The following is a 27,820-nucleotide window of genomic DNA, read 5'->3' as shown; positions in this document are numbered from 1 at the left end:
AAAGATAGTTTCAAAGTAAAATAGCCGACTACTGTAAATTTAGCATCCATCTATTTTCAACCACTTATCCGAAGCTGGGTCGCAAGGGCAGCAGGCTGACCAAAGTGCTCCAAACACCCTTCTGCTGCCCAGCAATGCTTTCCAGCTGCTTATAAATCCCATTATGGCCCTTTTTTGATTCCAACAGTTGAGACTGAAAGCTTATGCTCAGAAAAAAATGAATGAGAAATTGATTTGAACATCTACATATCAATGACAACTCAGCAAACTCCATCTACTGAGGAAGATCACATGATTGAAAGCTCCAGAGCAGCTACTAAAGGACCTTATGATGAAATCTTTTTGTCCACGCAGTAATGTTTGGTAGACTGACACCACACACACACACACACACACACACACACACACACACACACACACACAGAGCAGGAATTTTAAGACTGTGACAGAGCAGACATGGAGGCTTTTATTGTTTAACTATGTTTATAGTACAGTGCCACATCTCTCTCCCACATGGCCTCCGACACACATTAGTCAACAACTTTTAACCACCACCGTGCACACGTAACACACACACACACACACACACACACACACACCGTTTTCAATGTAAACATTGCAGGCTTAAAGAGTGATACAAAAATCAAGGTAGTCTTCAACCGCTCTCTGCGTCCGTTCTTCTGGAGTTCCTCTCTTCCAAGAGTTCAGAGGAGGGCGACACAGGAAAACAGAAATGTCTTTGTTTGGTTGATCACCTTTTGGGGAACAACAAAAAAAAAGTCCAGTTCTCTCTAATCACTGCAGTCACAAACACACACACACACACACACAGTCAGGATTCTCGTTCAACCAAATGTTTTTATCAAAGTGTAGTTAAAGTGTTGTATCTTGAATGCTTGCAGTAGGCAGAAGGGAGAATAGTGACTTTATGAAGTGGAACATCTAACAATGATTATGTTCTTTTCCTATAATCCTTTCTATAGGAAAAAGGCCATGTGTGTGTCAATTCCCTTGTGTGATCACAGGGTGGAGCGTCCGTCTTCCCAGTCCTGCCCTGGAGCTGCATTACCTTTTAGCTCGTACAAAGTACAAGGCGTTGGTTTTAGGGTAGTACTTCACATTCTGTTTCTTGTCCATGAGGCCCCCAAAAATGATGAGCTCTCCCCTGCCCTGTACCACTGTGTGAAGGCTGGTCTCAGGTGGCCCTGTGACCGCGGCGGGAGTCCCGTTCCCGTAAACTCTCCAGGACACCACCCCGGCCGACTTGGCCCTGGACACATCCAACACGTACATCTGCATGGGCTTGCAGTTGAGAGACTGGTACAGAGGTTTCCCTACGTTCAGGCTTTGGGGTGGGTGATGGCCAAGACGCCGTGCAATAGGTGGGATAGCATGTCCATCAGCACCAGCAGCCTGTGGAGGGCTGGAGGATGATGACGGAGGGGTTCCAGGAGGACCTGCTCCTCCTCCACCACTTCCTCCTCCAGGAGAAGCCCCCTGTGTCTGAAGGGAAGACGATGACGATGAAGACGGTAAAGATGAGGAAGATTTGTTTTTCACTGCCTCCAGACCTCGTCGTAAGGCGGCGGGGGACACTGCTCCTGGGGGTGTGTGTGGGGAGCCTGCAGGAGGTGTATGCAGGCCGTTGGTGCTGGGCACCTCAGGGTGGTGAGCGGCAGAAGGGGGAGAATCCCAGCCATAGTCTGTGGAGGCAGGCTGAAGAGGGCGAGAGGGAGGAGATGCAGCCTGCGCTGGGCTGGTCCTTGGTGAAGGGGAGGATCCATTTAGTAACGGGGGGAGCGGAGGAAGAGGAGGGCTGTCTGGGCCTTGCGAAGGAGACTGCTGTTGGGATGAGGATGGGCTTCCTTCTCTGGCACTTCCTCTCGCTGAAGGCCGAGGTCTTAGCGTGCCCCATCGGCCATTTACACATGGAGCCTCTTCAACAGCTCCCAGGACGACTCCAGCGGCCCCGCTCCGAACAGGAGACTGGGAACGCAGGGAAGGCGGTTCGGGGCCCAGAGGGGCAGGTGTGGCACTTATGGGGGAGGGCCGAGAGTTAAGACTTGGGCTGAGTGGTGCACGGCCAGATGGGGCCTGTGAGAAAACTACCACACACTGGCCCACCTTAGGGTGCACAAACAAGATGAGAAAAACAACACATTAGTGATCAATCTAATTATTACACACACAGATTTGAAGAATAGGACTGACAGCTCGGACAGACACTTACTCTACAAGCTGGGTGACACCACAGCTCTGGAGCCCCATGATCCTCGTTTTCCACCTGCAGCTGCTGCCACCTCCATGGTGGAGTGTCCATGTGGAGGAGCCAGGCATCTTTAAGGAGCTTTAACACACAAGACAACAGGACAAGTCAAAACTGTAGGCACTTATAGCCACGTGGAACATTTGAAGATATGGATGTGTCGTTCTGATACTAGAAGGAAGTGCCGAAAAAATACTTACTGCATTAGGGCCACCGCACCCTCCCAAGATGAGCAACGTCTGATCATCAATCACAATCTAGCAGAAAAACATTTAATTAATGTAACACTTAATTTAACCTGAAAACTTAAGTGGACACTTTCTTGCCCAATGTCACCCACTTGCAAGTGCTCAGAGAGGGCAAAGCTGTTTTTCTGGGTCTGAACTTCAGCAGCACTTTAAATAACGACTTTATTTTCAGACATTGGTAGGACCTTGTTTAAAAACGCATTTAAATGAGCAATATAACTATCCTGATAGTAAAGCCTTACTTGTGATTGGCCTCCTCGTGGGTGGGGTGATGGGCCAGATATGGGTGGTTTGGACCAGGACCACTGCTCCAGATCCAGAACCCAGACTTCATTACTCCTGATCAGAACAACCAGAGGGGACAACAACATGGTGAGAGGTGACAGCTGCAGATTTAATTCAGCAATATATTCAAACTAACAGAGTTTAAAACTTGAAGCTTAATATATAAGGTTTTACATGATCATTGCATCCATGTATGTGGTGCAGTGGGGTTGGTTACTTGCTTTTGAGAAACATTGATCAGATTTGTCAAATAAGACCCGTCTAGGTCTTCTAACAGCTCATCTACACAGGCTGTGTACCAGCTCCCCTGCCACTTGTTTTTTAGGTTTTAAGCCTCTAGCCATGTATCCACCAAACAGACGTAACCTGTATGGACATGTGACCAAATTCTAGCTCTGTTCAGCATTTCCACTGCAGACAGTACTCTTAAATGTAGGCAGGGTTGCTGCTGGATAGCTGCATCACTGCTCCATCCAGCTCTCACTGTATTTCTTCTTCACCTACAATGCAAAGGAACGTCTGCATCTCACCGATTGTCAACGGGGTTGCATGCCAACATTTTCAGTACAGGTTCCTCAACAAAGAGGTAACAAAAAAACGCTACGGTTCAATTGATACTATCAACAACTTATGACAGCGGAGATGCAGAAATAACCGTCCTAATGTGTAATGAACTGAAACATACTGCTTGGTGGAAAAAAGGCTAATTTTCGTCTGTTTTACCTGTTTAGCAACAGTAGGTTTGCAACAGTATGAGATTTTTTTGGTACGACAAAGGTCTCAGAAAATACCGCAGTTTTATGGCATCACGGTATTACAGAATTATAATGCGTTGCAATGACTCTTAAGGTATAAAATGGAAGGGTTACTTTTGGTTGAACAAGTTTTATTACTAGAATTGAAACTTGAAACCATTTTAATGGAACTATTTGTAAAAAGTCTCCCTGTTGTAAATAACTTAAATAAAGGTGAGACTCTCTCCGTCCAGTTGCATTTTTTTCAGTATCGTAGATAAGCAAATGTACATGATAACCGGTAACTAATAATGGTATGATAACCATCAATTTTCATATCATGGTATACCTTGAAAATGGTATACCGCTGCAACCCTCAACTACAGTGATTGTACTGTATGCTTTACTGAGGTGACGTAACTATATTACCTCTGTAAATTATACACTCACAGTCACCTGACTCTCGAGGAGTCAATGACACTTTTATTGCCCTGTCATCTTTACTGTAGGTTTGATGAGCAAAAAGTTACAGATTTCACCTTTAATCTGTGCAGCTCAGATTTCAATAATGTATAATAAAGTAAGTGATACATGCATACATTTGCCGTGCTCCTAGTGATCCTCCAAACACCACCATGGTGTTTCCAATTACAGAGGAAGAGTGGCCAGCCATAGGTGGAGGTCCATGTGTTGTTACTATACAGTTCCACCTGAGAGACAGGAAAAAAACAGAATCACAAAAAGGAAGAAAAAGATAATGATGATGATGAAAAGTCAAACTGTATAAAGTTTGCCCATCACTTGTAATAACTAAATCCTTTAAGTGCCAGTACTGAAGTGTCTCTCACCAGTTCTTTGAAGGAGAGTAGGTGTGGATTTCATCAAAAAACCTTTCTGGTTGGTGCAGTGGATAAGGGCTGGGGCGAGTCCATCCCCCAAACAGCACTAACAGATCTTTGTGCATTACTAGAGTCGCTCCAGCTTTAGGAGATGGATAAGAGCCTGGAAAAGGAGACAGCAAAATATGATTCAGACTGTAGCTAAACATGCATGATGTTATGTGTATGTGTAAATAAATAATCCAATAAATATTTATCCAAAAATATGTTAGTGAAGGAAAAATGTATTACTTAACTACTTAAAATCTTAAGTGAAAATGGCTGAACAGAAATGGAAAACATGGCACACAGTAAGTCTGCGTATGCGTTTTGCCACCTCACGTACAAGTGACAAAAATGTTTAGAAACACAAAGATTAATCTTCTGATGCAATAGACCGAATCTCTTGTGGTAAATGCTCTTCACACACATATCCAACTCTAAATCCTTCGCATGCAATTTCATAAAAAGGCACAGTAAGCTCTAAAGTTTACAGCAATAAAATGCAAGTGCACTAGTAAAATAATGTCACTACCATCCATTTCATCAGTGCTTCTTTATTTTTTTTATTACCACCTCCTCAAATACTGTGTGCTCAGCTGCTGCTGCTGCTGCTGCTGCTGAGCATCTGACTACTACATTCACTTAATGTGGTTCACCCTCCCACAGTTTCCCTTACATAAGCCCCACGAGCAGTTACTTTTTTACCAGAGCTATATGTTGTAAAAAGAGCTCAAATTTCTGTTCCCTGTTAGCCTTCACTGCTCGCAACCTCCTCGTACCTGAGGCTAAAGGGCGGATCCACTCCTTGCTGTTGAGGTCAAGTCTCCAAAGATCATTGAAGGCAGCATTGCAGCTACTCTGAGTGCAACCCCCAAACACATACATGGACTGGTTTGAGTCATAATAACATGCACCTGCAACCCAAAAAAAAGAACAATTAACCACAGCCTCATAGCAAACAATGAGCTTCAAGTGTTTTTAGATTTGATCTTAAGAATCCGAGGCTACAGTCAGCAAAATTCAGATTTATTCTACGTTAACAAAGATAAACGTTGAGAAAAGTGGCCTTTTATGTCCATAAATTAAGCTACAGCATTTGACACTGGACATGTGCCCAATTCAATATTTATAGCAAATTAGTGTTAAGTTAAAAATACAAATTTTCAAAGAACATATCTATTTAAAAAGTCAAAGCTGCTGATAAAAATGTTTGCATCAGTCTGATACTGAAAGCATGAACGTGGGCTGCCTTCCGAACACTAAATCTATTTTAAGTGTTGTTGAGATCCATCAGACAACAAAATTGATTACGTGTCTGATGTTGCTCTTTTCATGAATCACTAATCTTGCGCAGGGCAGAACCCATTTTAACTGCTGCATACTTGACTCATAGTCTGATCCACAGCTACAACCGCACAGAATCATTTTCAGATGATGCATAATGTGAAGTTCTATATTTTATATTTCATTTTAAAGCAACATGTACTGACTGTGTGAGAAGCGCTGGGTGATCGGGGTTCCTGGATATGGATATGTGCGACTTTCCCACTGGATATTTCCCTCCTGGACAGCTCTCAAGAAACCGTGGTAGCACTGATAAGCGACACCTAGTTCAGATAAAACAGTAATGAGCAAAAGAAACACAAAAAATTGGACAATGAGCACATTTAAATAAGTATTACTTTCTAAACGTTCAACTCAGGAGGTTAAGTAAAGTTTATTTGTATAGCACAAATACAAAATCACAAAGAAGTTAATACTGAAAACAAATTAGTAAAATCAAATTAAAAAGACAGATAGCAATGATTCCCAGTACATGGCAGACAAAATAAAGCACAGCAGCAGCAAATTAATAAGGACAGATACAAATAAACCAGTTAAATGCTTTTGGGACAGGTTAACCAAAAAGCCTGTCTGAGTAAAAACATCTAAAGCTGTTTCATAAAAATATGAAATGAGTTCAGGGATCGCAGTGATAAGGGGAGGGAATTCCAAAGATTGCTTGAAATGCATAGTCATCTTAGGTTTTATAGTGGGCTCGAGTGACGCCCAGTAACTTTAGCTCAGATGATCTAAGAGCCAGATTTGGCATATATATGAGCGGAGGAGGTCAGTGATATACTGGGGAGTGCATCGCTCTAAAAGTTAGCACCAGTAGTTTAAAATGAATATGAAGTTTAATAGGACACTGGTGATGTGAAGATAAAATCTGTGTTATATAAGAGCTGAACAGCTGCATTGTGAAGAGTTTGAAGGTACAGTGAAGTGGGATATAGACAGGTTAAAAAGAGCATTACAGTCACCTAAATGAGATGAAATAAGGGCATGAAGAATCATCTCCATCTAACCACAGATCGTAATTTAGCTGTGTTCCTCAATTAGAAAGTACACGATCGCACAAGATGACTGATGTGACTTTCAAGAGACTAAATTTCCCAGCTTTGCTACTCTTGTAATGCCCCCGCTGTAAGATTAATCACTCCATCAAATGATTCAGTTTTACCCAAGAATATGTAAATATGAGAGGCATACCTTTAATGAGGCGATACCACTGCTTACATACAAGCGCAGCAGTCTTGTGCTCCTGGTAAGGTGAGAGGAAGGACAGGATATATTCGAGAACTTCCTCTGGCAACTCCACCATTGTTCTCCCCCCTCCTTTGGCACCACTGTCCATGTTCCCTTCTTGTCTGAAGGACCCCATGTTTGCCTCCTCTTCCTCTGTTATCCCGGCAGGCTCTGCACCATCGTCCTCTGTATCCATGGCAACAAAGCATCCATCCTCATTGTCAGGGGAGCGGGACATTATTGTCTGTTGAGACATGGGGAGACATGCTTGTGATGTAATGTTCAGGAGCATCAGCTGCCATCAGCTACACTATGACAGTGATTAAAGTGATTGGCCTTTTATTTTAGCAAAGTCACCCATTTCACACCTGACCTATATATATTGGATTTCTGCAACTCATATTTAATGAGGATGAAGTCTTAAACAAAACTGGTTTGGTCTGATGTAACCCAAGAAACCCAATGACACTGCAAAGCTATAACCACCATGTTTGTGGTATTTAGAGCTCATCAGTCTTAATTGTCACATCCATTGTGTGAAACGGGTGGTGCCCTTTCTTTACACTTAGCAGCTGCCCCCTCCATGTAGCACGTCCCTCTTATATCGTTAGCTACCTCTAACTAGCTGTCGTTAGCCATAACATAGCCAATTAAATGTTGGAATGCTAATGCTAAGTACCACCTAAAGCTAACCACATAGGAAAAAACATTAAACTTGTGATATGTCAGACGACTAAACGAGTAACAGCTTAGGAAACAAAACACGGACTAACCGGCGTGTACATTTAATTAGATTTAACGTTTGATCCTTAGACAATATATGCTAGCACTAGCTAACGCTAGCTAACTGGTCATGAGCATCCAACGTTAGCTTACATTAATGAATCTTTAGCTAACGGTATGTAGCAACAGCTAACATGTTTTTTCATAAATACACCTGCTTGACAAAATGAGTCTTCTTGAGTATCTTAATGACACGACAGCCTTTCATAGCAGCAGCCTCGGCTAACGTTACACCCAGTAACTCACAGGCTACCTGGCTGTTATCTTCAGTCTGCTGCTGATAATCTTTGCTAACGTTAGCTCGAGCACAGCCTGTGTGCACTTCATTAACTAGCTCCTCTAACGCCGGATAAATACTGACAATTTCACTCTGTAAACTGTTGCTGCGTTATCATTTACCGTTGATGTAGACGTGGTCTTTTGTGGGCTTTGAGTGTGTATCTCTGCTCTCCTTCCCCCCGGTATCAGCTCCGGAGGTTCCTCTGCAGCCTCCAAACAGTCGCCATCTTCCGCTCTGTGAACAGCGTCCTCCGCAGCACAGCGACGCTGTAGCAGCCGCTGACTGTGTGTGGTACCAGGGTGGGTCCTCTGTGGCCGACACTGCGCCCCCAGCTGCTGTGGGCAAATGTGATGCCCAGGGGACAGTAGGAATTATCCCATAATTACCCAAATTTTACGTGTAGCAAAGAAACATTATAGGCTACTGTAATATAATCAATTATTGCCTAATCTTTGGGAAATCAATCAGTAGATCAATCTGAGAGTGGGTGATATCACAGCAACTGGAAACATCAACATGACTTAGTAAAATGTCAAAACACCATTTATGCATGAGCATATGGTTGCCATTGGTCTTAAAGAAATATGGGCAATTAACCTCATTTGGTTATAGTAATGAATGACAGAAACTAAAATGCAGACTTTTATTAACCTTTTATTAGTATCTCAAAGAAAGAAAGGAAGAAATCTCCAAGTCTTTGGACATAAAGTGATGTATTTTTCCACCTGTGACCTCATCACACCTACAAAAAAAGTCACCATTTGTGATACTTGATTTTTTAATTTCATTTTTGCGCAATTTAAAATACACACAATGACAGAAATAACAAATAATATACACTACAGGAAGAGGCAGAAAACCAAGTGGACTTATATGAGGCCTCCACCTAAAAAAAGTAAAATTAAAAGTAAATTTAAAAGCAGGAAAAAGTGTGCCTTGCATGAAAGTGTGTGTATGCATATGTATCTGTGTATGTATGTGTGTGAGTGGGTGCAGGTCTACATGAGGAGGATACTGGTTTATAGACTGACTTAGAGAACTGTCAAAACACCATGTATGCATAAGCATATGGTTACCACTGGTCCTAAAGAAATATGGGGCATTAACCTCATTTGGTTGTAGGAAAGTATGACTGTTGAGAATGTAAATGCATGCTTTTATTGTGCTTTCATTAGCATCTCAAATAGAGAGGAAAAGAAAGAAAAGATGATCAGTTTTTTTTGTCATAAAGTGATGTCTTTTCCACCTGTTACTTCATCACATCCACAAAAAGCCACCAGTTTTGATACTTGATTTTTAATTTTATTTGTGCACAACTTAGAATACACACAGTGACAGAAAGAACAAATAATATATAGTACAGAAAGAGGCAGAAAGCCAAGTGGGCTAACTTGAAGCCTCCACCTAAAAAAAGTTAAATTTCACGATGTTATAAAGAACACAAAAATTAACATAGAGACCATAACCTACTTACAAAAACATATATAACAATAATAGGAAGTCAATAAAAGCAGAAAAACATGTGTGCCTATATCTCATAGATCTCTGGTCAATGCAATGAAATGACTGTATTAAGTCTACCTGTTTCTGATGTGTTATAAGTCTGAGCTTAATATTGCTGTGATTTCATACCCCAGTGTTAACCATATAACATCCATAATTCATCCCATATTTTTTATTAATGCAATGTACTAGGATGTTCGAATCAAATCTACATTAATGCATTTAAGGAGCCCTGCATGAATAACCACTGTCTTTGCTGTTGCAGACCAAAATCTTCTTAATGTTTCCACATTGATGTTAGAATCCTATCACACTAGACAAACAAACATTGTATAAACAATGAAATAACAACCTATAAAATGAATAACTTACATGCATTCTTGTGTAAGAAATCCTGTTTTATTATAAGGCAGACATTAAAACTATAGGCTGCTATGTTATTAATATAAAGCACCTAAACCAGGCTTGGATAATTTTATCTTCACTTTCATTTTCAGTCCACGCTGCACCTCCTTTGGATAGACAAGGTAAAAGGGGTGGTAGTTCAGACTTGCAGATGCAGAGATGCAGACACTGTTCTCTTTATGCATTCATGGTGTGTGCACAAAGAAAGAACAAACATTACTGCAGCAGTGTTGACACTTGTGAGGCAGGCAGAGTGATACATCTGCAGTGTTTTGTGGCTACTATCTGTGTGTTTGAGATGGTACATTTTAGCATACAAAATGTTTTTCAAGTTTACTTGTAATAGAAAGAGGAGTGTGCAGCCACTGACTGTGTTAGCATAACATTAACAATGGGTCTGTTCGATTCATGTGGTCCAGTAAACCATGACAGCGTGACAGCCAATCAGCATGGGATTGTCAGGATTCTGACACTGAAGTAGCTAAATAAAATTCAGTCATCATTTATTTCATTATTTATACGTATGCTTTTCTTACTGTTTTGTGTCCAACATCACTTTTGTTAACTTACAATTCTGGTGCTCAATACTGTATATTCTCTGTCTTCTAGGACTTTTCTCCTTGTTACTTTTGTAAGGGAAGGAGAAAAAAATGAATAGTAAAAACTAGGGGGCTGTGATGCAACAAAAGAAAAATAGCAATGTAAGCCGCATGTCTTCGGTGCTGAATATGTGAACTACAAATGCAGATAACTACTTTAATCAGTTATTAATTTAACAGATGAAGATTTCTTCAGATAATTAACAAGTCTGCTCATATTTATGATGGTGGAATGTTTGATTTTCCTTAGCATGCACAGCTCAGTTTTTTAGACCAGAATAGAAACCACAAACTGAATCAATCACTAATCTTAAATAGGACAAAGGCCATTTTATCTGCTATACATTTGACTCATATTCTGGTCGAAGTGTAATCAAAATCCATTAAAATTTCATTAAGTGATACATTTTATTTGTTTATTTATGCAAGAAGCAGCCTATAGGCCTACCTCATAGATCTCTGCACCATGCAATGAAGTGTCTACATTAAATCTATCTCTTTTTGATGTGTAGTAAGGCCAAGCTTAATACTGCTGTGATTTCAAACCCCAGTGTTGACCAGATAACATCCATAATTTATCCCATACTTTTTATTTGTGTATTGTATTAGGGTGTTCAAATCAAAAGCTACATATGTTTGATGCATTTAAGGAGCCCTGCATGTATAAATTGCATGTACAGTCCAGATGTTTAGAATAGAAACCACAAACTGAATCAATCACTAATCTAAAATCCATGTTATCTGCTTTACATTTGATTCATATCCTGGTCCAAATATAATCAAAATCCATTAATATTTAATAAAAGTATTTCTTCGGTTATTTTGAAAGCGTTGCGTTCACGTAACTATCGTCAATTTCCACATTCGACTGCTGGTCTACAAAACTATAAAGACTGGTATATTGCTAATCTCTCAAAATTTACAGATGATACTCCAAATAAATTATGATCATAGTCCTATTCTGAAAATGATTTCACTTTGGGTGTTCATGTATCGTAATGTATTGCAATTTTTGACTAGTGACCTACGTGAAAACAGTACTGTATCTGTCAGTGCCTCTCACAAGACCTGAACGCAGCACTTCCCTTCACTATAGTCAACACAGATATCTTCGTCCAACTCTCAGTGCTTTATTCACCTAAAAACAACGACTCTGTGGTGACGTGAGTTTATTTCTCACTATGTAGTGACGGACATAAAGCGTTAGGCAGTTAAATTTGCGTTGTCACGTTTTAACCTACATTTAAATCACTTTGTGTTGCCGGTTAGCTGTGTTATTGGAAGCTAGCAAGTTGACGCTAGCTAACGCTATTAACGTCATTTCCTTCGTGTTTTAACGGTTAAACTTGAGAGGCACTGCTCAAGGGTTAAACTCTAGCTAATACAACTGTCAACAACCTGAAACTATCGTGTCCACGCAGTGTTTTTTCCGTCTGAGCGGCGTGTGGACGACACCAGCGGCCGGTTGATTTACCGAGGTGGACGTTACGCCAAATTTAAAGTAGCAGGTAGCAGCAGCCAGGGGGGATTGCCCTCAGTAGAGCACTAAGCTAGCAGGCTAACACGCGGCCAAGCGACGGGTTGTGAATCCGTTTATTCAGCCTTCATCTGATCGCAAAAACTCGTGGGATTGAGCTCCCCGCGGGGCTGCGTGAGCTCTGCCAACAGTCCCATGCTATCTGCGCGGATGGGAGATAGTTAGCCGGTGGAGCCGAAGAGGTAACCAGCCAGCAGTTGTGTTAAACATGGAGGATGAAGAGGTTGCAGAGAGCTGGGAAGAGGCAGCGGACAGCGGGGTGAGATACACCAGCGTTGTTTAAACATCATTTCAAACAAGATTAAAACTTGATTTTAGTTTGCCAGTCACTTAGCAAGAAACCGAGATACCCTGGATGTGTCTGGGGCTTGAATACCTCATAAAAACATGTTTTTTATTCAGGCTTGTTCCCTCATCAAAGAAATCATCTCGTCTTCCTGATTGGGTCTTACAGGCCTCACTGTCCCATAATGAAACGGGACTGAGTCCGGCTTCGTGTCATTTTATTTCCCCAACAAAATAACTGTATGATGTGTGGAAATCCCAAATAATAATCCACAAAGAAAACTTAATTTTTAAAAAGTACACTTTTTCCTATATTTCCCCCATTTTCTTAGACCCGCCCATTGCGGAAATGACAAGCTGCACTGAATCATCACAGCACCATAACAGTGTATGTGAACAGTCTTTGAAACAATATATTTAGAGAATAAGCAAATGCATCCAACAGATTTTTTTCTACCATGTGTTGATAGATTGAACCAGTTTGATTTGATTGTGGCAAACGACTAAAAATGATCTGTGAAGACAGTCCTATTGCTGTAATGTTTTTAATCTATCCCTTGTAATCAGATTTCATGCTCTCATTACATTTAAGTGGCTGAAAAAATACTTTCATAACTGTAGATTATTATGGATATCAATCTGATGTAATAGTTGAGCTGCCAAATCTTTTTATCCACTCATCCTTACTATGAGCAAATTGCAGTCCAACAGCTGGCAAGGTGTTGATATGATCTGATACTGAGATATGCATACAGTTTGTATTTCTTTTTACACTAATTTGAATTTTAACTTCTGTGTGACAATGTATATAATGCACATTTTGTAATAAATCACATTTCAATCACACACCTTCCATCCTGTTAACAGAGGGAATACAAAAGCTTAGATAATACTGCTCATAAATACTGATTTAATCCCAGACTCCAGTTTCTTATCAGAATAAATACCATACTGTCAAAGGCAAAGTAGATGCACAGTTGCAATAAAAACAACTCAATTTCTTAACAAATGTAGTTGGATTTTGGGGGACCCTCCATGTGAGAGGGCAGAGTATCTACATCGTAGGGATTAGGATTTGTAATGATTGACCTACATCATAATATCTTTCAAAAGCATGTATTTTTGATTCCAGCAACCAGTCCGCAACTTAGAAATTGAGATCTCTTGAACATATTTACTATACAGGTCAATGAGACAGGTAATTAACTTGCTGGACAGTAATACAAATATAATAAATATGTTTTTCTCCTCAGGAAATAGAGAGACGACTTGAAGCTAAACTGAAAATAAATCAGGAGGCAAAGTAAGTAGAGAGAAAATGAATCAAATTAGTCTATACATACTAAGTTTTTCCCTGTAATTTTATTCCTCTCACTGTGTTTTTTCCTATATAGGAAGTCCAGCTTGGGTTTGGGTGGCTCACCTGTCCGAACTGCTATTGTGATCCAGGATGACTCTCTGCCTGCAGCACCACCACCACAAATTCGTATTCTGAAACGTCCTACAAATAATGGTACTGCAGGAAACCTCGCATCCTCAACTCGTCCTTCTCAGCAGATGAAGTCTTTGGCCCAGCGGGAGGCAGAGTACGCAGAAGCCCGTAAAAGGATTTTGGGTAGTGCGTCCTCAGATGATACGCCTCAGGACAATCCATGCCAGGACAGGTGAGACATTACAACAAAGCAGAACGATGAATGTGCACAGTAGTGAAAACACCTAGAAATGAAAAACTTTGTTATTAAATTGTATTCATTTCTCTTCATGTCATTAGGCCAGCTCGTATGAGCGGGCAGCAACCATCAGACCCAGTTCGTCCAAACAATCACGTGATCCGCCAGCCCACTGGCCCAGATGGCACCCCAGGCTTCCGACTCTGCAGATAAACAGGAGATACTTGTTGCAAGGAATCATCTGTCTCCCTGAGAGGGCATAAAGGGTGGCAGTTAAAGGGGTTGTGTGTGGTATGAAGAGCAGAGTGGTGGGGTGACACAAAATTTGACCGACATTAGAAATATGAAGACGTAGCATGGATAGGAATGAACTTCTCCACCCTCTCTCTACTCTGCTTACTGGCATGGTCTTTGCCTTTCACCTTGTCTTTTCCTTCTGTGGAATGCAGCAAGGGGCTGGCAGAGATCAGCCAAAGATCTGAAACCCCTTCTGTTCCACACTGTGAACAGGCGTTTGCCTCACATCCCTACACACTGTGATACTTTGAAGTACCATGAGGTGCCCTATGATTTTAAGTATGATTGGCCGGCCGAGTGCCAGGGCATCAGGTGTCTGTCTCTTCAGGGAGAAAAAGGAGAGCTCGTGGGTCTGTGGGGATTCCCCGGAGAGGCACAAGTGAACGAGCTGGCCTTTCCACTGATGGAGCGTGGATCATGGCTGGGTGTCCACCGGGAAGCTGCCTCAGTTTGTCGGGTTCAGTGGAAATTAAGTGCTTTACAGTGCTGAGAGTTTACTGTGTGTTCAGCAGCTTGAGTGCGAGGTGAGAGAAAGTCAAACCGATCTAACACTTTGAGTTAAAGTGCACTGTGCTCAGAAGTGTGTCATTATACTGTAGTTGCATAGCAATGGCAGAGGCCCAGACCAGCACTTTCCACAGTCCACAGGCCTCTGTTTGGCACTGGTGGCTATGAAAGAAATGCCCGGTGGGCACACAGCCTGTGGCCAAAGATTATAGATCGGAAGGACAGAATGTCACTAAATCTAAGCTTATTCAAGCAATAAAGATGAATTTACTCCCTGGATTATTTTTTACATATTGCCTAATTACATGTGCTGTGTGTTGTTTCATCTTTGGTTTTAAAGAGTTGACATTGTTTCTTGACATAGTATGTTTAAGTCAGGAGATCAGTAGTGTATCAGAGATTAGATGATGTAGCCTGCATAGGAAACCTTTTAGGTAGTGTCATGTTAAATTTTATCAAAGTCAGACCTATTCATGAATTGAAAATCTAAGTTATTGTGCATAAATGTCCCAGTGTGTGTTGCCTTGCTGTTTCTAATCAGAATGGCTACGTTGGAACTTCACTTACAGCCAACTGTACTGCATCTGTCTAGAAAAGAGGATTTGTTTTTGCACCAGTTGAAGCATATTGACTGATTGCATTATTATGATTATGGTTTGCAAATTTTTGTTTGCAGCCAATTGAAAGTTTGCAAACCATGGTATTGATAATCTCATCCAATGAGTTACTGGTACTGATAGTTACTGCAACAGCTTTCTTACCCGTTGACACTTGTATGCCTTAAAGACAAACGGTCCCTGCTTACATACGTACACTTTCCAGTGGGTAGTGCTTGGTTATCTTGAGCTTCTTGTGCACTTGTGATAGGTTAATTATTTTACCGAATAAACCCTATGTCATTGAGGCACAGTTTATAGCTACAAGAGTGTTAGGCAAATGCAAAATCACACTCAGTGAGGGTGCCATAATACTTTTCTTACAGGGGCGTTCCATGGCTGTGCTTTGACAATTTCCAGTGTCAGTAAAACCATTGACTGGAAATATTCACAAGAAATACTGAATTTAAAAACTATGATTAACGGTGAATTAAACAACTTGCTTCTACCCAGCAGTAAACTTATCAATATGACTAAAAACAGCTGTATTTGAACCAATTATTCCAATCTCATGTATCATTCAAAGATAATAAAACTTTTCAGGGTGAGAGGAGGACATCTTTCACTAATGTCAGGGAATTGAAGTTTCCTTTTGTTGTTCGATGACAGCAGTATAAGTTGTTCATCGCAGCTCTAACATCTGAATAGAGATAGTATTCACTCTACTCTCAATACACTGTTCTAAGGGATCAGGTCCAATTATTGAATTTAAATAGATTTGTCATCATTTTAAATTTATAATTAAAAGCAAAAGCCCATCCTGTATCTATGTGATCTACACATGAAGCTTTGTTTGAGTCACTCACAGCCACCTGTGTACTCTGAGGCTGATTTGATGTCATTGTTGTTTTGAAACTTGAAAAACACAAATAAAATTTGAATACCCTTTAATAAACACACCTCAAACTTGGTGTATGTTTGTGTCATTTATTATGAAACATGATTCTTGAGCAGGAAGTTGGATGAAATCATTTGCAATGAAACAGGTGGCAATAAACTGAATATGGTTAATATAAAGACACTTATGAAAGAATCATTGCACATTGATTGATTACATTTTTTACAGGTGAATTATTATACTTTAGTTTTCCTGATTATGCTTACATGCAAGGTGTCTGCAGGTGCTTAAAAAGTCTAATATGTAGTTTTATATATAATATTTGGCCTTAAAGGTCAAAAACTGTCTTAAATTTGAATCTGTGAGATCTTATTTGCCACAAACATTTTATTTTTTCATTCTCTTTTTCATTTCTTGTATTTGTTACATGAATAGCTGTCAGTTACTTCAATGTAGTGGTAACAATTAAATATCAATGTCAAGGTTGGTTTGGTTTTGTCCAAATGAGTCAAGCTCTTCTGTGTGAAAGTCCACATATCTGATGCTACAGATCTTTAAATCTACCACTGACCCTGAATAAATGAATGACTTTATTTCAAACCAAAATAAAAAACAAGACAAAGACAACAGTGTCCGAAAAGGAGTAGGTAGAACTTCTATGCCCCCTCTCCTCTCTTACATTTCTTCTTCTAACACATATATTATTTCAACAAATTCACAATTTTATTTACAACCCAGTTAATTTACAGTCCAAGTACCACCCAGTGTTACAAAACAAATATGCACTCCCCTAACACAACCTTCCCATATCTATATATCTGCCAAACATTTGATAGTCTACATATACCTGTGATAAAACTTACTCTAATCACATTCCTATATCAAACCTACCTCTGCATGGGCCACATGTTTACTATATGCCTTTATATTTTTCCGAAAAAGTCCAAATTTGGTTAAAAATGATCTTGAAAAGCTCTTAAAAAGCATTTTATTTGGCCTCAGTCACTGCTACCTGTTAACACCCTGACATACTTTTTACTACAGATCTGAGCACTTCCTCCTCCGACCACAGGGGGCGCTGTTTGATTCGAGCACCGCGGCTCGCTCTGGGATCTTGTCGTCTGGTTGAGCTCCAGCAGTGGTGTCCACTGAAAGTCGGAAGTTGGCTCTGATAGTTAGTGAAATTTGACAAAATGGCAGAAGACAACACTTATGAGTCTATGCTCTGTGTAAAGCCCGAGGTCCATGTGTACCGGATCCCGCCGCGAGCTTCTAACCGTGGATATCGGTAAGTTGAGCCCAGAGAGCAGTAACGGCTGTGACTGACGAGGCTAATGACTGCGAGACAAGTGTCCGTCAACAAGCTATTGCAACGGAAATGCATCCATTATCGGACAGATAGTTGTTAAAATGTTACTTTTCTTTATTTCGTCGACAGTAACTCATAAAGATTTAGATAAACAGACATAGTTAGCTGGTTAGTAGCTATATGCGCTAATAATGTTAGCATAATTTCCAAACACGAACTCGCCGCTGCAACTTTACCGTGCAGCTCACTGTAATGGGACACCGTGATCCAGACTCTGTCAACAAACAGTTTACCAACTGCGACTTAAGCTTACACCTGCTGTCATTTGAAAAGTTAACTTTAATTGTGAAAGACATACGAATATATAACAGTGCTGCTGTTACGCCTGAAAAGTTTAAAATGTCAGGGCTAATGTCCGATAATGGATGCAGGGGTTTAGAGTATGCTAGCTGTTAACTAGCTAAGTGTCCACTGAGAGTCAGTGGATTGGAGTTTGCGTGACGATTAATTCAACGACAAATGCATAAACTGTTGTTAAACTGTAGGTAGTTCAATGCACCGTGTGCCGACATATTTGTCGGAATAAATTTATGATAATATGATTTTACGTTAGCCAGACTTCCTTGACTGTACAGGGGGCACTTAACTATCCATGAGGTGGAGTCACTTTATAGTGTGACAGGCCGAGGAGGAGTTTTCATCCATCACGGTATCAACAGTTTATCACTGATCAATCATAACAAAGTTGACAAAAACTAAATAAAAATCCAAGTTTTGAAATTCTCTGCACTCACAAGTAGAAGTACGACATAGCCTTGGCTCACTGCAGATGTTCCTACTGGGCATCACAGCTGTAAGTGCTGGCTTCATGAATATAGTTAGACATGTATGTAAAGTGTGTGCACATAGAACAAGGCTCTGTAACTAGTGTATCAGTATATGTCCTCCCCTTCCTAAAGGCAAGATACGGTAGGTATATGTTCAACATTTGGAAGAAGATAAAAAAAAAATCTGTTTACCTGTGTCTCAATCAAGGATAACTATTAGTGACTTTTTACCTACTAAACTGGACAGTGGTGGTTTTGTTAAATGGGCTGGGAGAGGTGATCAGATGACAGTAAATAATTTATTTGAGGGGATGACTCTTAAAGCATTCTCTCAACTTCAGGCCCAGTATAGTATTCAATCTAATGATGGCAATAAAAATAATAATAGCTTTATTTATATAGCACATTTCACGCAGAGATGCAGCCCAAAGTGCTCAACAAGACAAAATCAGATGCAAATAAACAGTAACAATAAAAAAAAAATATATAATATATATAGTTAGAGCAATAAGTGAGAGGAAACCAAACAAAGCAAACAAACAAAAACAATTTGGTTACAAACAACAAAATTTTAACAATGATACGAGCCCAAATTGAAAGCCAAGTTAAAAAGATAAGTCTTTAATTTCTTTTTAAAATTTTATGGGAGTTTGCCCTAACATCTAAGGGGAGAGAGTTTCACAGTTTAGAGCCATAAAAACAGAAAGTGGCCTCACCTGATTTCTTGTGGGAGACTTTAGGAATTTCTAAAAGAACGGCAGTCAAAGATCTGAGGGTTCTTGCTGGGACGTAAAATGAAAGACAGTCACTAAATATATGAAGGTGCTAGATTATACAAGGCAAAGGACTTTAAAATCAGTTGTAAAATATACAAGTAGCCAGTGCAGTGACATGAGCGGAGAGGTGATGTAATTTTTTCTTTCTTTGTGTGTGTGTGTGTGTGTGTGTGTGTTGGTCAAAATTCTGGCTGCAGCATTCTGAGTTAATGCAAATTTTTTCAACAACGGCTTGTGATAAAAGCATGTATCAGCATTTCAGCATCGCTCTGTGTTAAACATGGTTGAATTTTGGCAGTGTTCCTCAGATGACAACCCTATTAAACTAACTAATAAAATTACAATCAGAGTCTAAAGTCACTTTCAGATTTGTAACTTGTGTTTTAATCTGTTTGTACAGGCTGGCAAACACTGACTGTAGCCTCTGTGTTTCTGCCTTTGGACCTACATGTGGAATATCTGTTTCCTGCTAATTTGGTTATAGAAAAATATGTTTACATATTTTTAAATATGGCATTATTTGGTGACAGACAAGGAGTGGAACAAGATTAAAGTAGCGCCTACTCATTCTGAACAGTACTGGATTGAGACTGTCAAGAATCAAATACAACCCAGGAATATAATATCTGTCGTATTGTAATCATGTTTTTACTTGTCAGTTTTACTTTAAATCCCAATGAGATGTATGAAAAGGAGCCCATACATCTTTTTAAGCAATGCACATTCACTTTTCTTTTTCCAATAAGCACCATTCTGTCCTTTTTATGCTATTGATTTCCTTCAGTAGGCAGTAGAACAAAAGAGATGACTTTTGACATGAATGTCTCATTTTAGTCTTCCTGAAAACATTTGATTTCACTTCCTCTTGCTGTGGAAAGCTGCAGCTGCCTGTGTAAAAGCAGTGATCGAGTCAGTCACTTTCATACTCAGATGTGCGTTTCCTGTTTTTTTATTTTTAGTGCTGCTGACTGGAAGCTGGATGAGCCTGCATGGAGCGGCAGGTTGAAAATCACTGCGAAAGGCAAGATGGCCTACATCAAGTTAGAGGACAGAAACACAGGTGAACAAACTGGCATCTCTTTGCAGATAAATGTGACGTGTGCATAATTCACCACATGAAGTCCTTTTACTAATGTCACCAAAATACACAGTTTACAGACATCTCTTTTACGAAACCTTTTATGTCTGCAAGTACTTGTGCAAGACAAGAAGAACTGACTCACTTGGGTGAGTCTTTGAACTTTCCATGAGTACCACAGTAGGAAGTACTAGTAAAATGCTGACTGTTTAAAGTGAGCCATCAGTTTCTCAATTTGAACTTTAGAGCAGAACTGATTAGCAAGAAATCCTAACCAGTTTAGACATGGAACAGAGTCAGACTGTCTCATTGACCTGTCTGCTCTGTTCACAAGCACTGAATACAGATCCTGTTGTAGTTAGTTGTCATAGTTAGCTTTGTTAGTGTTACATGGATCACATGTAGGTGGCACAAGATGGTGGTTCAAAAACATATGGTCCACCGCGTGAGGGAAATTGGCTGCTGTGGTAGATTTACAACAACACAATGCTCACTTACAACACAGGAAATAACCCCAAGGCACCACTGATGTAAATTTGTTCTTTACAGGAGAGTTGTTTGCTCAAGCTCCAGTCGAACAGTACCCCGGGTGTGTAGTTGAGGCAGTCACAGACTCCAGCAGATATTTTGTGATCCGGATAGAAGATGGCAATGGTAAGACATTTTCACCAGGGACTCCTATGTCTGCTTAAAAACATTTTGAAAAGAAGACATAAGCAGTTATACTGTGCTAAAGATATATTCAATATAATATCACATTTATAGAACAATACATTGTATCAGTAGAAATATAAACTCTTAATTTAGGTATTTATTTTAAATAATTACCAAAAAAAAAGACGGATTGTATTCAACTAGCGTGTCTGATTAAAGGTCCAGTGTGTAGGATTTAGGGGAACATATTGGCAGAAGTTGAATATATTATTCATAACTATGTTTTAATTAGTGTAAGAATTGTTGTTGTGTTTTTTTTTTTTTTTACCTACATACGGAGTGGGTTCCTTTACATGATGTCGTTCTACAGTAGCCTAGAGTGAACAAACCAAACACTTGCTCTTCACAGGGCCTTTCATGTGTTTGTGTCCGCCATTGTAGTTCTCCTACACCCTTGGCGCAGAGGAGAAGTTGCAGTTGGTTACAGTCTGCAACCTCACTGCTAGATGTTACTAAATCCTGCACACTAGACCTTTAATAGAGTTTTCCTTTTCAAGAGAATCAGCATCCTGATTGAATTGCTGTTTTTACATTAGAAAACTGTATTTATACATACAGGTTTTTTGATGACTCACTATCATTGATCACCGTGATCGTTAAAGTGACGTCATAGTGGCACAAGACTTGGTAACTTGGCTGGTTTTTAGCTCTTTCACAGCACCTCTTGGTCTGTCTCACACTGCAGTTGGCAAGTGAAAGAAGATAAAGTTAAAAGAGTTTTTTTTACACGAAGGTGCCATCTGTTGCTATTTATAGCATTTATATTGTCTTTAAATGTAAGACAACCCCAAAAAAGTCTAAATGTTTTAAGATCAATTTGTTGCTAAGTCACAGACCTATACTCTCCCCTTCTGTATGTATCCTACTGCAGGAATAAGTATGTTTGATGTGTTATTATATGATGCATAAGGTATCCTAATGTGCTTTTGTCTTTACAATTGCTTCATAAAGGGCGTCATGCTTTCATCGGTCTGGGTTTTGCTGATCGTGGAGACTCATTTGACTTCAATGTAGCTTTACAAGACCATTTCAAGTAAGTTAGCTTCTCTTATGTAGCCGTTTATGCTTAAATGTGATGTAGTGAACAACACTCATACTTGCACATTTGCTTTGTGGATAGATAGTAGTGCACATTGGTCCATCATTCATATCATTATTTTGTCTTCATTCTAAGTTAGTGTAAAAGAGGTACACACACACACACACACACACACTCACACACTCAGACTCTCACACAAAACTTTTTTAGATGGAGTTAGTCACACCTACAGTATACTTACAATACAGGAGTGGTGCTTGCTTATTTGTATCTTGCTACTGCAGTGACCCAGTTTGACTCTATCCACCATGATTGTCGTGATAATTATCATGCTTCAAACTCTGTTTCTAAAGGTGGGTGAAACAAGAAGGTGAAATCGCAAAACAGGAAGCTTCTCAGAGCGCAGCACCCAAACTGGACCTGAGCTTCAAAGAGGGACAGACTATCAAGATCAGCATTGGGGTGAGTCATTCAGCTCCAACACGACAGATGTAAAGGAGTTACTAAAATGATGAATAAATAATTGGACGATGATGGCAGATTCTATGCAGAAAATAGCCACTAGTTAAACAATCAAGACGTTCAGAAACATCATAACTCTGTTTATTACAGAACATCAAGAAGAAGGATGCAGGTGCTGCCAAACCGCGGCCCATGGGTGGCGGTCTACTCCCTCCTCCACCAGGTGTCAAGGTTGGAGGTGTCATACCACCTCCTGTGGCACAGCAGACAGTACCAGCTGCAGAAACTAACACTGGTGATCACCGTGCTTTTGATTGATCAAAAGTTTTTAGATAGTGATGCACCAATACCAAAGCCAGTATTGGATATTGGTCCGATACTGTGCTCATGTAGTTTTAATCGTACTTGTAAAACCACTCTGACACAGTGGCATCCGAAAAGCTTGATTTGTGCAGTATGAAATTACTCAGATCTGCCGCATTGTTGTGCCCAAAGAGCAAGCGCGATAGAGGCAGGTTTAGCCCTCCTCCACCCTTAATGGGGATAAAATGATTTAGTTGTGCGGCTCTTTGAGAAGTTCGAAATGCTATCAAACAAATGGATCAAATCTCAATAGTAAAATGAGTCATTTTGCAGGGGTTGTGACGCTACAAAAAATGTATCCATTGATTAACAGACGTCTCTTTCACAATACAAGTCTATGGGGAAAAAAATGTTTTTGGGCCCCATGCCAATAAGTGATGGACCCAGAGGTTGTTATTTCATATTTGGCCACGATGTAAAATTGGCTTCAAAGCCCAGCACGACCCACTAAGTCCAGTCCAGCCCATTGGATGACTTTGCTCACCTAATATTAATGCACTATAGTGAAGTCTAAAGCTCCATTTCCACCGAGCAGTACAGTACGGTACGGTACAGTTCAGTGCGGTGCGCTTTTTTTTCTGTTTCCACTGTGAAAAGTTGTGAATGGTACCAATTGAATGTTGTTATTTAAAGGTTATTATGAAATGTTTTTACTTGTCCGGCTCAGTTAGATGAAATTTGGCTGTATGTGGCCCATGAACTAAAATGAGTTTGACACCCCTGCTCTAAACTAATGGTTTACTCCTCTGAGAGGTAAGAAAATAAAGAGTTTTTAAAGTCATTGTTAGAACTGTAATGGCAGTATTTAGTAAGTATCCAAATGTAAGTACTTGGTCTGAAAATAGTGGTATCGGTGCAACCCTATTTTTAAACATCTTCACATGATGTAAATATTATTTCTGCTCTCCATAATTATTTTTCTCCGTATCCAGCCACTCTTTTAGATTTTGGCTCCCCCGCCCCTGCAGCCCAACCCAGCGCCGACGTGTGGGGAGATTTCACATCTGCAGGCTCCAAGTAAGTCTTACACAAAGCGTCACCTGTATTTTTGTCTGTGTAGTGATCCATCCTGTCCATCTGTCACAGCTGTGCTCATGCAACATGATTGTTTTTGAATTCATCATCATCACACGTTCATCTCCCACCCTTTCACCCCCCACTCTCCTCCACAGCTCCAGTAAAGATGCTGTCAAATCATCAGGATGGGTGCAGTTTAGTTGAGTGGTGAGAAAACATGCACACACTCAGGTTCCACACATTCCACGGACAGGACGATTGTGGCGAAAAGAAACTAAAAGAGAGGAACTGTTAGCGAACTTTTTGTTCTGGCTGCACTTGTTCTGTAAAGGATATGTTCATGTAAACTATAGCCCACTGACCAACACACTCTGGAGGAACAAACAGTAAACATGTACATATTTTCTACAATCAGATCCTTTTCTCACACTCCGCCATGAAGTGGGATCTTTCTTTGATTCTTAAACGTCAGGTGACCCTTAAACTGTCACTGTTGGAGTTTCCTGAAGACAAGTGAGCATGTTGATGGTTGAAGGCAGAGATGGTGTAGTTACACTAACCACATGAGAACGTTTCTCCACTGCCTTAAATCAAATGTTCTAGTTTCATTTCCTTGTCACTGTAAATCTCTCCAGAATCAGATTCGATAGTGTTCCTCATCTTTACATCGCGCTCCTGTAGTACAGTTATCTCAGTACACCAGCACCACTCATCTCAAGGTTGTTTTTACCATTTTGGGAAAGTTAGTTTACCTATTGAAGTATCCACATTTTGTTTAACGTTGTACCAGTATGTGTGTGGGTTTAGTTTTGTTTCCTAGTTTTTGTTTTAGGAGATTTTGCAAAGCTTATATTGATATTTTCTGATTTAGTTTTACATTAAACCTCTTAAATATTCACGAGAAATACCCAGATTTTTTTTTTAATCATGGTGTTTGGGAAAGAATAAGTCATGATGGCCATTTCGTCTGTCATTCAGAGTTTGAACATGTTTCGCTCATTTGTGTGTTTGTGTACGCCCCTCATATGTCTTTACCTCGTGTGTCGTTGCTTTTAAATATGTGCCTTTTACCAAATAGATACTTCCTCAATCTTGTCGCTAATTTGCATCGAGTATTTGATTAAGTGCCTTTCTGAAAAAGATCTAAAATGTATAAAATGTAAACCTATGTCTTCTTGTAAATAAACAGTATATTTCAGTGAGTCTTGTTTTGACTTTTATTAGTGAACCAGTCTGCTTGTGAGATTGTACCGAGGTGTTGTCCTCAGCTCATGTTACACATTTCTCTTCACAGCTGCAGTGTACCTCCTCCTCAGTGTTCTCAGCAACATAATCTAACAGGATTGTTTTTAATATTCAGTCACAATCAGTGTTTTTCCCAGTTAGGCAAATTGAAGTTCATTTAAGAAACGTAACCATGTTGTTTTCAAGTTCTTTCATCAGAATCAGCATTAGAAATACTTTATTGAGCCCCAAGGGGAAATTATGATTCATTACAGTCGCTCCAATGTAAAGAATGGAGAATTATAAGTAAGAATAAGAGTATGAAATAAAAGTGTGTAAATATAAAGCAATAAAAAAAGTAAAAATGAAATGTGCATTAAAATAAAAATAAATCTGCATTATTCTATGTTTAACACTAGTACTTAAGATATAAAAATTAAAATGTATATCTTCACAATAAAATATGTATCGTAACTATATACCATCAACCTATATATCTATATTGTTCTGAAGTTGATCATGTGTCAATGTATTGAACAGGAAGAGCTTGACAACTGCCTGCTTTCCATCTTTTCCATACTTTAAAATACCAAAAATATTTTTGGTAAATAATATTAAATAAGCCTAACCAAATGCAATATATTATTTAAGACTATGTTTTCATTAGTGTATAATTACCTGAAACCAACAACTGTTTTCGTTACCTTAGAATAAACTGTTTTTATTTACATGTAGAGCGGGTCCTCTTCCATGAAGCCCGCCATGTTGTTTTTATGGTAGCTCAGAATGGACAAACCAGACACTGGCTCTAGGTGGGGCCATTTGCATCATCACATTGGTCAACATATTTCTCCTACACACTTGGCACATAGAAGAAGTTTGAGTTCTGCAACCTCACGGCTAGAAGCCACTTAACCTACGCACTTGACCTTTAACTTAAGAATATCCCATTTAAATGTCATATAAATGTAGTTAAATGTAGGTTTTATTGAATTTATTGTACAGTATTTTAAATTCATCAATAGTGATACACACTAAATGATTTTGTCATATTAATTCAAAGTTTTAGATTTGATCACTGTTTTACATTTAAGACTTTAACTTGACTTATTTTATCGAGGAAAAGACGTAACTGTTTTCTGTAAAAAAAAAAATAAATTAATTAATAATAATTAGAGGTACAACTGAAATTTTATTTATCTGTTTTTGAGGACTTATAGTAATCACCAAATCTTAGCCAAATTAACGAGGCACATTTGAGTTATAATGTAAGAGCAGTTATGGCCATAAATTCTAGGATCCATCAAGCTGTTTGGAGCTTCATTTAGAAAATTTCTAATTCACCACAGAATTCATCATAAAGGTATTATTATTTGGTATCGTGTGATTTTTGGACTATTTTTGGATTTATTCTGAACCATCTGTCTGAAACAAACAAACAATAAAACAGTGTTTACTGATAGATTTCACTGGAAACATTTAGACAGATGAGACGATGACCACATGATGACAGCAGACCATCATGTATACACACAGAGCTGTAAACAGACCTCAGGCTGCTGCTGCTGAACTGGAAGTCCCTCCCCGGAAAAAGCATGGAGGAGATTTCAGAGGAAGGCGACTCAGCCTGCCTGCAGCTGATGGTACATTTATAACTGCTGTGGATGGGGTCTGTTTCTGCCTCTGAAACACTACAGCCGGCTCAGGAGAATGCAGGGACAGCAGGATAAGACTCATCACACCGATCTGTCGAGGTGAGAATATGAAGCAAACAGGGAAGTGGATGTTTCCACCGCGAACACAGCACTCACGATACAAAATGCGTTTCACATGCAGGAGCTTGTTTCCATAGCAGCGTGTTTGTGTCCAGATCTCAGTCTGTGCTGCTGGAAAACTATTCACGATCAGTTTGATTTGATCAGATGCTGCTCCTGCTCAGTTTAATGTATAACCCCCCCTCCTCCTCCTCCTCCTCCTCCTCCTCTTCTTCCTCCTCCCGCCTCCAACTCCTCACTGAGACTTTTGAAAACTTGGGCGTGTCTTTTTGGATGCATTTTGGATGTGTGCTAAAATAAAGAGGATGTTCTATTCATGTGTTCACCAAATGAGGTGTTGAAGCATGAAAAGGAGAGGAAGAGGAAGCAGTTGAGGACCTGACTGTTTATTCAGTAGTTAATTTATGGTCAGATCAACTGGTTGAGGCTGTTCAAATGAAGATGAAGAGTGAGGAGTCATCAGTTTGGGTCGCACTCAGGTGTGGTTTGGCCCGTGGAAGATGAAAGATCAACAGGTGTGTGTTTCTCAGATGTACTCACTGTGAAATCAGTGCCAGTCATCTCCTAACAGGCCAGCTGGGGTCGCTACAGATGTTAATGCAGTTTTACCTGAGTAAACTAAAAGCTTATGTCTTCATGGTTCATGGTTCATTCAGTTAGACAGATAACATGCAGTCTAAGTTTAGCAGTTTTTCTGTAATCATCATGAGACAGTGACTTCTGTGGACAATTTATAAAATGTTTAATGCTAAAACTCTTAAAGAGAAACACCCCAGTATCAACAGCATGTCTGTAATTCATTATTATCAGTATAGATGCACCAAGTAACTGTAAACCTGCTGTGAGTCGTGACAACGTTAACATTTATTCTTATTTCCTGACATGTTTAAACTC

The 27,820-nt window shown here is 39.7% G+C and overlaps 4 protein-coding genes across 5 annotated transcripts in view; 3 read left to right on the top strand and 1 right to left on the bottom strand.

The window, feature by feature from the left end:
- Positions 1-446: 446 nt before the first annotated feature.
- On the bottom strand, positions 447-8,320 carry fbxo42 (F-box protein 42). The gene is made up of 10 exons (XM_033625513.2): positions 8,165-8,320; positions 6,947-7,226; positions 5,905-6,021; positions 5,194-5,328; positions 4,382-4,535; positions 4,133-4,243; positions 2,757-2,853; positions 2,467-2,523; positions 2,231-2,347; positions 447-2,124 (listed from the first exon to the last, which is right to left on the bottom strand). The coding sequence occupies exons 2-10, from the start codon at positions 7,218-7,220 to the stop codon at positions 1,066-1,068; spliced, it is 2,121 nt and encodes a 706-aa protein (XP_033481404.1). The 5' UTR covers positions 7,221-7,226; positions 8,165-8,320; the 3' UTR covers positions 447-1,065.
- Positions 8,321-12,072: 3,752 nt separating this feature from the next.
- On the top strand, positions 12,073-15,434 carry LOC117257469 (SUZ RNA-binding domain-containing-like). The gene is made up of 4 exons (XM_033627691.2): positions 12,073-12,348; positions 13,628-13,677; positions 13,769-14,038; positions 14,146-15,434. Exons 1-4 carry the CDS (start codon positions 12,298-12,300, stop codon positions 14,255-14,257), a joined length of 483 nt encoding a protein of 160 aa, XP_033483582.1. The 5' UTR covers positions 12,073-12,297; the 3' UTR covers positions 14,258-15,434.
- Positions 15,435-17,449: 2,015 nt separating this feature from the next.
- necap2 (NECAP endocytosis associated 2) lies at positions 17,450-25,129 on the top strand. The gene is made up of 8 exons (XM_033625708.2): positions 17,450-17,630; positions 20,214-20,314; positions 20,882-20,986; positions 21,998-22,079; positions 22,439-22,547; positions 22,698-22,842; positions 23,843-23,927; positions 24,083-25,129. The coding sequence occupies exons 1-8, from the start codon at positions 17,536-17,538 to the stop codon at positions 24,129-24,131; spliced, it is 771 nt and encodes a 256-aa protein (XP_033481599.1). The 5' UTR covers positions 17,450-17,535; the 3' UTR covers positions 24,132-25,129.
- A 1,768-nt stretch (positions 25,130-26,897) lies between these two features.
- Positions 26,898-27,820, top strand: part of crocc (ciliary rootlet coiled-coil, rootletin) — a 28,528-nt gene continuing 27,605 nt past the window's right edge. The window contains exon 1 of one of the 2 annotated variants that reach the window (XM_033626380.2): positions 26,898-26,905. Coding sequence is in view for 1 of the 2 variants with exons in the window: in XM_078168352.1 (XP_078024478.1) it covers positions 27,427-27,441 (15 nt within the window). In the remaining variant the exon portion in view is untranslated. Of the gene's footprint in view, positions 26,906-27,299; positions 27,442-27,820 lie in introns of those variants that run through there. The other variant, XM_078168352.1, reaches the window with a different exon arrangement.

Source organism: Epinephelus lanceolatus, chromosome 1, assembly GCF_041903045.1.
Source record: "Epinephelus lanceolatus isolate andai-2023 chromosome 1, ASM4190304v1, whole genome shotgun sequence".
NCBI classification, from domain to species: Eukaryota; Metazoa; Chordata; class Actinopteri; order Perciformes; family Serranidae; genus Epinephelus; species Epinephelus lanceolatus.
The sequence above is the reverse complement of the archived record's forward strand: the minus strand, read 5'-3'. Positions and strand labels throughout refer to the sequence as shown.